General features: G+C 39.4%; 1 protein-coding gene across 1 annotated transcript in view; it reads right to left on the reverse strand.

Moving 5' to 3' along the window:
* The window catches only part of TG (thyroglobulin), a 145,637-nt gene that overhangs the window by 27,656 nt on the left and 109,416 nt on the right, over positions 1 to 8,565 (reverse strand). The window contains exons 42-43 of the mRNA XM_088062023.1: positions 2,328 to 2,492; positions 1,397 to 1,564 (exon numbers count right to left, since the gene is read on the reverse strand). Of these exons, the coding sequence (XP_087918149.1) occupies positions 1,397 to 1,564; positions 2,328 to 2,492 (333 nt within the window). The remainder of the gene's footprint in view (positions 1 to 1,396; positions 1,565 to 2,327; positions 2,493 to 8,565) is intronic.

Raw genomic sequence — 8,565 nt, forward strand, 5'->3', positions numbered from 1 at the left:
GATGGAAGGAGCATTACACTTTCCCAGCAATTAATACCCTGTGTTGACAAGGGAGAAATCAGGAAACTTCAACCTTGCAGCAAGACTTTAAGAAAACAACCCAGACAGGAATAAAGACTGGTCGAAACATTCCTATTCCCTCAAGTCCCAAAAGCCTGAAGCCACAGAAAAATAGCAATACAGGAAAAGGTGCATTAAAAAAATCATCAGTATATATGACACTTTCTTATGGTTGAGTTGCACCAACTTACTGAGTTCCCTTCCAACCTTATTTTCTGCAAGCCTTTAAATAAAAAAGATATTTCAGATTTTATTTTTGGACAGGTAACATTTTCCTGCTAAACTCTCATTTGCAAGTGTTTTTTCTTTTCATTTCAAGCTGACCATGCTGGGATTTAGCACTTGTGCCTTTCATCAACACCATGATCTGTTGCAAAAATTTTAATACAACATGGAATTTCATCTCAATTTTGCAGACAACTGTCTCATGCACAAACAGTGGTAAAGGAAAGAATTTCACTTCCTAATCTTCATCACAGGACTTGTAATGAAGTCACTGAGGTTTGCTCCCCTCTCACAGGGTCTGGATCATTATCTGCAGGCCTTCGTCATCACACTATATCTTCTGTGCCTTTCTCCTATGACTTTCTCTTGAAATTGATTCCAAAAGAGAAAAATATATGAAAAAAGAGAAGGAAAGTTCTGATAGACAATAAACAAGTAATATGAACTTAATTCAGGGGAGCCATTAATTCTGAATTAAAATAGTCCATGTGCTATTGGCCACCAGAAAAGAGAAGCTGGGACTGACATTTCACTGCCTTCTAAGAGGTGAAATCCACAGAGTTATTGCAAGATATTGCAAGCATGGACACAATTCTTTTTGTTTTCACCAGTTTCAGTAAGGAAATTTAGACCACACATCAGGCCAGTGCTGCTCTTTATTACAGTTAGTCCATACTCACAATCATCTTTACAAGAAAATGTACTTCTAGGAGACAACAAAGGAAAAGACTGCTAAAAAACCTCAAAATGCTGACTTAATCCTGCTGCACAGTGAAGAAATTTATAATCAAATTGCTTTTTTCTTTGTGAGATACTACTGAGATTGAAATATAAATAGGATTTTAAACACAATAGAACATAAGTACTAAATCACTTCTGGTCTCTTACCTTTTCATATCTCCCACAGAAATATTAATCAACAAATATTATTATGCCATTAGTCATCCTGACCAAGACTGGCCAGAGAAGGACAATGCATTTGCATATTTCTATGGAGCATAATTCACAACTTGCAGAAATCAGAAAGCATCTCTCCAGGCTGCATATGATTACTGTTGTCACTGTAATCACTGTGATACCATCAGTTCATTAACAGTGAGTGTCTTCCTACCTTAATTGCCTTGGCTCTGCTGATGAGACCATCTTGCTGAGCACTTCCAATGAGCAGATCTACTTTCTGAAGCTGAGGGCGCTGCAGGGCTTTAGCCAAAGGTTCCCGGAGGTAAATTCCATCCATCACGGGACCCCAGTATTGGAATGGGCCACTGATAGCTAGCAGCTATGTTGGGAAAAAAAAAAAAGAGCAAGAATTTTGCCATTAATTCAGTTTACCCTTTAAATTCTATTTTATTTATGCTTAGTTCAACTGATCTGATTCCCTTCAAGTGAACAATTGACCAGGTAATATAAGTGCAAACTCATATTATATATATATCAATACGAAACAATGATTTTGCTGACAGTCTCAGTAGGAGAAACAAAGTAAAGAGGCCAAGAGAAATTATAGTCTTATAGTCACAAAAATGTTGCTTTAAACTAGGGATTGACTCCATGCTGGTCCTCATTAGAAAACTTATTGCCAGTAAGTGTTTTAATTTGTGGGTAAAGGATCCATCTCTAGAATTATTTATACTGCAGCTTTCACAAGCCTCCCACTTCAAATACAGAATACTGACATCCCATCCTGCTTTGTTTTCTGCATAAATTCTGTTATTAAAGCTAGAGACATTTGACTCTCCTCTAGAGTAACACCCAGTGGCAGGCAAGAGGGAACTGAAAGAAGGCAAAAAACAATATTTAGATTTTTTTAGAGGACATGATTAAAGCAGTGTAAGAGGAATTTAGTCTAAAGGAGAATCAAACTGTGAATTTTCATAGCTCAGAGCTGGATGTCACAGACAACAACTTCCTTCCACCAAAAATAGTCTGGTTCCTATTCCACAAGGATTCAGACTAAATTATTTTTTAAGCTTTCTCACAGTTTTGTGTGAATGGAAACGTTCTGATTCCTTGCCAATGGCATATGTTTTGCTACATTATACCTTAGTTTGAGCATCATTGAGGACACGAGCAGGCAACTGGCGAAGGCAGGCTACAATTTCCTCACTGGTGGATGAAGGGCATCCCACATCTTCAGCCAGGGCTGCTGCTTGGGTCTGTGCTCTCCTTGTAGTAATTATGGATGCTGGAGAAAAAGCTGAACCTCCCTAGAAAAAAACCCCACAATATCAGTCAACATATGTTGTCAGAACACCTGGTTTCCTGGTGCAGGTAAAAAAGATGAGAAGCAAAATCTGTCCATGTGCAGAATGTAAAACCCTGGCTTTTAAACTAAAATGAGTTCTAAAGATGAAAGTGAAGTTAGGCTGTTCCCAGCTCTGCCACGGTTATTTTGGAAAATTCTAAGTGTCTATATTATGCCTCTAACCAAACCACAAACCTTCCCAAAAACTTTGGTGGAAGGAGAAATATTGAGACAGGAGCAGATATCAAGAAGGTGCTGTGAGGCACATGAGGGAAGGGAGAGCCCATCTTACAAGGGGAGACTAAACGGAGTTTTACTGATAAACAAGAACTGAGAGCAGGTGTGATGTCCACAAAGAGCTGTTTCTACCTCGGGACTATGCTGGTACAAGGACAAATGAGCATGAAGTATTCACATTGAGTGAATCAACTTTGGCTTGAAACCAAAGATAACTAGCACAAAGCTCTGGAAGTGCTATGAACTGAGGAGTAGGAGCAAAAGACTAAAGGAAACTGCAGAAGATTAACCAGGGCATGAAGATCAAAACCAGAGTACAGGCTACAGTCCAGTCTCCACCCCAGACTCTTCACATTCTTCCTACAGCTGTGCCAACATAGCAAATGTTCTTAACAAGAAAGGATGGCACAGCGTTTTTGAGTAAACATGAAAACTACTTGTTGACAATGCAGATAAATTCACTTGAATCTGATAAGATCTGACCTAGAACAGAAAGGTTGGAATAGCTCTGACATGGTTCAAATGACTAATTTCCAAACATTTGCATCAGTTTACTGATAATAGATGCTAAAATTAGCTTCTGTCCTCTAAAAAACCCCACAACCTAGATGCATGATATGAAAGACCCCGATCTATTGAACTGATTAACTTACTTTTTACTGAATTTGTTCAAAGCATAACTACAAGTCTTGAAAAGCAAGCTAAAAAGAATCAGGAAACAAACAGCAAATCTTTAAATTGAAATTGTCTCAAACCTCTGAGCCCAAAGAAATCTGTGAAGCCTTGGCCAGCACCCAGTACTTTTTTTATATTTCAAACAAGCAGAGCCATTGATACTAATGGGACACCATTGCTCACAATTAGAGAAATTGGTTTCCAAAAACAGTGAGAAAGAGGTTATTGTTTGGGTGTAGAGACAGTCTCTTTAGCTCACTGCGTGCAGAATTTCCAGTGCTACTACCCTCCTGAAAGATTTCTCTTATTTTTTAACAGATCTGGAAAGCAAGCACTGTTATTAGCTTAGTGACTGAGATGAATATGGTTGCAGATAAACAAAGGAAAAACCTAATTTTTAAATCTGGGCCACAGTAAGGGCCATCTTGAGTTTCAAGAGGGTGGAAGAATGAAGAAATAAACTCCACTTGGTCTTATTCTTCACTTCCACACTCAGTTTTGATTGAGAACTCAAGTAAGCAATGGGCTTTATCCTCTCATGGGATTTGCAGTGGCCTATTTTGTGTTTCTAAGGCGTGATATTTGCCAGCTGCTGACTTGGTGCACTGACTCAGCTGATCATGAGGGAGTAAGAAAAATATCTTTGATGAGACTATCTTGTCTGTGGGTGGGTTCCCAGCACACAGAGTGAGAACCAGGTATTTTAACCTGGCCTTTGGAAGAGCATGTTCATCAGGGCTATGATGAGTAAGACTAGAAAAGGGATAACACACCATGGCAGCTTCCCTCAGAAGAGGAGCTTCCTTGCATTTCATGCAAAGCAAGGAATTAGGAGCCCCCTCAATACAGCAGAAAAATTAAATCCAGGACTGCACAATATTTGCCCACTATCTGGCAAGCATATTCTTCCACATCAGATCTGAACGTGCTCAGCATACTTTATCAAGTGCCCAGTACCTTCAAATGCCATTCATTTAAAACAAAGCAAATCAAAATCATAACAAATTAAAGGGCTTCAGTTCCCTGAACTCCAGAAGTTTCACAAATTTTGAAAATGTCAGTTTCTGTGGAAATTCTGAAGTTGCCCTATGAAAATGCCAAGTTTGGTAGGGAAAGAGTACTGAAATCAGATGACACATGGAATCCAAAAATTCACTGGAACCAAGCAACGCACCCTTGTGTGTGCTTGATTTTGAACACATTTCCTCCCGGAGAGTCTAAAAGCTATGCAAAGTTACCCTGTCTTGGGTACACTCTGAAAGATTGCCCTGAGGTCATGTATTGACTAAAACAAAGACTGAAAAAGGTTCTGCACAGAAATGTCCCCCAAGTTCTCCACTGCAGGGACAGAACTAAAAGCCTGGGCAGGCAAATTTTCACGTCAGAGCATGGGATGTGTATGGGCTGGCAATAGATACAGTCAAAGCTCAATAAGTAAAACAAAGCCCCCAGACTTCTGCAAAAACATTTCTGAGGGGAGAAGAGCTTGATAGAGCCTCAGTCTGGCTGTGGATATTTTCTTTCTGTGAGTGGTTACAACAGGTTTATTTGCTATTTATTCTGTAATTTTTTTCCATTTTCCATGTTTGCTTTCTTTGGTCACACCCATATTCAGGAAACAAGTCTTGCATCTAGGATTTGAAAGAGACCAAATCTTTGGGATTTGAAAGAGATGGGGTATCTACTACTTTTAATCATATTTAATTTTTACTGGGACTGGAAGCATGGGATGAAGAAACACAAGGCATTGTTCAAAGAATATTTGAAAACAATACCATTATGTTTCTTTTCCAGGTGCATCCAAAATATGTTCCAGGCTTAAGAAACATGGCTCCTCTTAGGGCAGAAATTATGCAAGCAAAACTGTACCAGTTCTCCATTTTATAATTTCACATCAAAATTCAGGGTCGCTGTTTCTTCGTTATTGCCGAAAAAAGCCCCTTCAGGAACAAATAAGTGAGAACAGAAGCTGGCATTGCCCAGAACTAATTTTCTTTCTTTTTTGAGCCTGCAGTTGTCACATCAAACAGAAATCTTCCCTAAACACTGAATCCACATTACAGGTAGGCTCAGGACACAGAGAATAACAGAGCTACACTTAGCAGTTCTCTCTTTTCCTATAAAACTATAATTTATTTGTGTGATTAATCCCAGCAACCAGTAATGGAGGACTTGTGTACTTTAAAAAACAGGACCACTTAGGCAGAAGCAGAAATAGTGGAGGGCCTGTTTATTTCCATTACATGACACCCATATTACCATCACCATGACAGAATCATGAATCAGAAAACCAAAAATCATGAGATCAGCTCAAGAATAACAAACACTGTGTTCTTTTTGTTACTCCTCTGTTTTTTAATTCTCCAGGAATTCTCCTGTACCTATAACACAAGACCTAAAAAATTCACTTTTAAAACTAACAAGTGATATCTTCAAATATCCCAGCAGAGTTGTTTTTTGAAAGTGAATCTCTAAAAAAATTACATATACAATAAAATTTAGTCATTAGCCTCTTTATCATCACTAGGGGATCATTTAGAAGGGATTTACAGGGAACTGAGCCCACACACACTTCTTGTTTTAGCTGTCCTTGTAGATGGACCCACAACAAGGGGGAAGAGGAGACAGAGGAAGTTCCATTGATATTTTTGACACTGACCCAGTCGAAAGTGTTCAAAAGTGCTAAGAAGAAGTAGTTGTAGCTGTGTTACACAATCCACAACCACATCATTACACTGCTCTCCAAAATCCATAGGAATAGGAGGAACTTTACAGTTTTGAGCAACACCACCTACGGCAACAAGTGATGGCAATGAAAATGGGAGGCAAAGCCTTCAGTACTATTTAGTTGAGGGACCAGGAGCATTGTCAGTATTTCTTCATTTCCCTTTTCAGTATTAGGGGTTCAGCTACACAGTAGAAATTCAAACACCAGGAAATGTTGCAGCTCACAAAGGTGAGAAGCGATGAATCAGTACTATGTGAATTCTCACTTCGTTATCAGGCTGTGCCCAGCTGAGTGACGCTGGTGCCTCTTGCAAACTTTTCTTTTGGGACATCAGTAGCTCAACAGACTTTCATTGGTGCTATCCTGACCATCCCAATTCTACCTCCACAAGCTCTTGCTGCTGTTCTGATGAGATGATATAAAAGAATATATAGACCTGTGTTTGGTTTGTGTGGCTGTGTTTTGGTAGGGAGGGAGTCTAAATTAAATAATTGCAGTATTGCAAGGAAGAGTGAGAGTGGAAAATCCCAGATGGTCATAATCATGCTTTCCTTCTCATTATCCTGCTCTGTTTAATTGGTAATAAATTAAACTAATTAAAATAAATTAGTTTAATTTCCCTGTCTGTGATGGTAACTAGTGGGTGATCTCTCCCTGTATTTATCTTGACCCAAGAGAATTTCATTTTGTTTTCTCTCCCCTGCCAGCTGAGGAGGGCAGTGACAGAGGAGTCCAGTGGGAAGCTGCTCCAGCCAGAGTCAACCCACCACACTGTACTCTGTATCTTTGTCTCACAACATATCTGGAAAAGACAATTGCCATATAAGCTGCAGTGATGAATGTCTTTTAATTCCTCATTTTGCTTGGAAGCTCACTTCTGCAAAATTTTTCAAAAATTATTCAGAACACATTTAATGATTAGAAACGTCACTGGAACTAGATTTTATCACCAACACTCTGCAAACCCAAATGCAGCTTCCTCTCCTCACATCGTGACCTCTTGTTTTTTCCAAACTGACATGAAAATGAAATTCTTTCTTGAGCCACATTGTCTGAACACATGCACTCCCTGCAAGTGAATGCACCTTCTCTGATGGCTGCAACCAAAGCAGGCTTTCTGTGAGCCATGCAATGCAAAGAGCAATTACAGTAACACCACCCAAAAATGAGATCAAAAGACATCAAATGCAAACAGTCAGACCAAGGAAACGTCCTGAGAATTCTATTTTCCCAAAAGAGCCAGCTGCACAGCAATATTTTATTTGTTAAAAATAGGCACTCTCCAGGCTCGGATGCACACAGTTCCCAGCCAGAAGTATCTGTCAGACCATCTGGTTTGACCTCCGGGATAGCCAGGGCTCTTCCATTTCCTGACTGCTGAGTTCAAGTGCTTCCTATCACTTAAAACACAGCTTGTGTTTCACAAAGCCTGGTCTTGCATGAAGCATTTAAACTGGGCTCAGAGACACAGAGAAACAGATACTGCAGCCTTCTCCTTGGTAGTCTGTGCCTAAGGATAATCACTCCGTGGACAGACAACAGCACTTTATTTCTGTTTGAGGGTGTCTTCAGTTTCAGTTAATGCTAGATTAAAGATACTGTTTAAATCCTGTTTTTTCTCCCCATAAAAATAAGCAAGCTGCACCTAAGGGACCACTGACTCACTTTCCAAATTAGTGTAAGAGATTATTTAAAAGACTTGACTTAAAATATTTTCAGAAGTTGTTTTCAATTTGGACCCTATTTGCTTCTTTCTTGCAGGGTTGTTTTCCAGTGTTCTTCACTGTTTTTTCTTAGGTATCCAATATCAAATAGTGACAAGTGCTTACAAGACAACAAGGTTTCAGGGCTCTGTGTGATGACATAAATGTCATTTTTCCAGGTTTTAATGAAATCTGGCTTCAAGAGCCTGGAGAAATAGAAAGATTTGGGAGCAGCTCAGGGAGTCTCTGTCACAGCTAAGACATTTGGCAGGCACCTGGCAAACACCAGCACAGGGAGTGTAACAGGGAATGGTCAGGTCAGTCCAGCAACGGAAGGGGAGACTGAGAAAGAAACATTTTTCCCTCCATAATTGTCTACTAGACTGTAATTTCCATATAAAAATGGGGGGAAGGCATGAGTTCTCTCTCTTATGCCAAAAATAACATTTTGAAAAAGGAAGATTTCTTTTTCATATATCAGCCTTTGCAAACCCCTCTTTGCTGACATCAGAGGCAGCCCTGCAAGGACAATGTTCCTCTCACAAGTGACTCACAGAGTGTCTGTGTCAGGTTGGTGACCTGAATAACAGGATATGAATATTTCTAAGATGACATATAAAGCCCCACTTAATTCATACACACACTTTCTTCCATTTAGATGTTAACACGACCTTATCAATTATCCTATTTGA

The sequence above is a fragment of the Pseudopodoces humilis genome, chromosome 1 (genome assembly GCF_049639895.1).
Source record: "Pseudopodoces humilis isolate 2021_Gansu_Grassland_sample_001 chromosome 1, ASM4963989v1, whole genome shotgun sequence".
NCBI lineage: Eukaryota > Metazoa > Chordata > Aves > Passeriformes > Paridae > Pseudopodoces > Pseudopodoces humilis.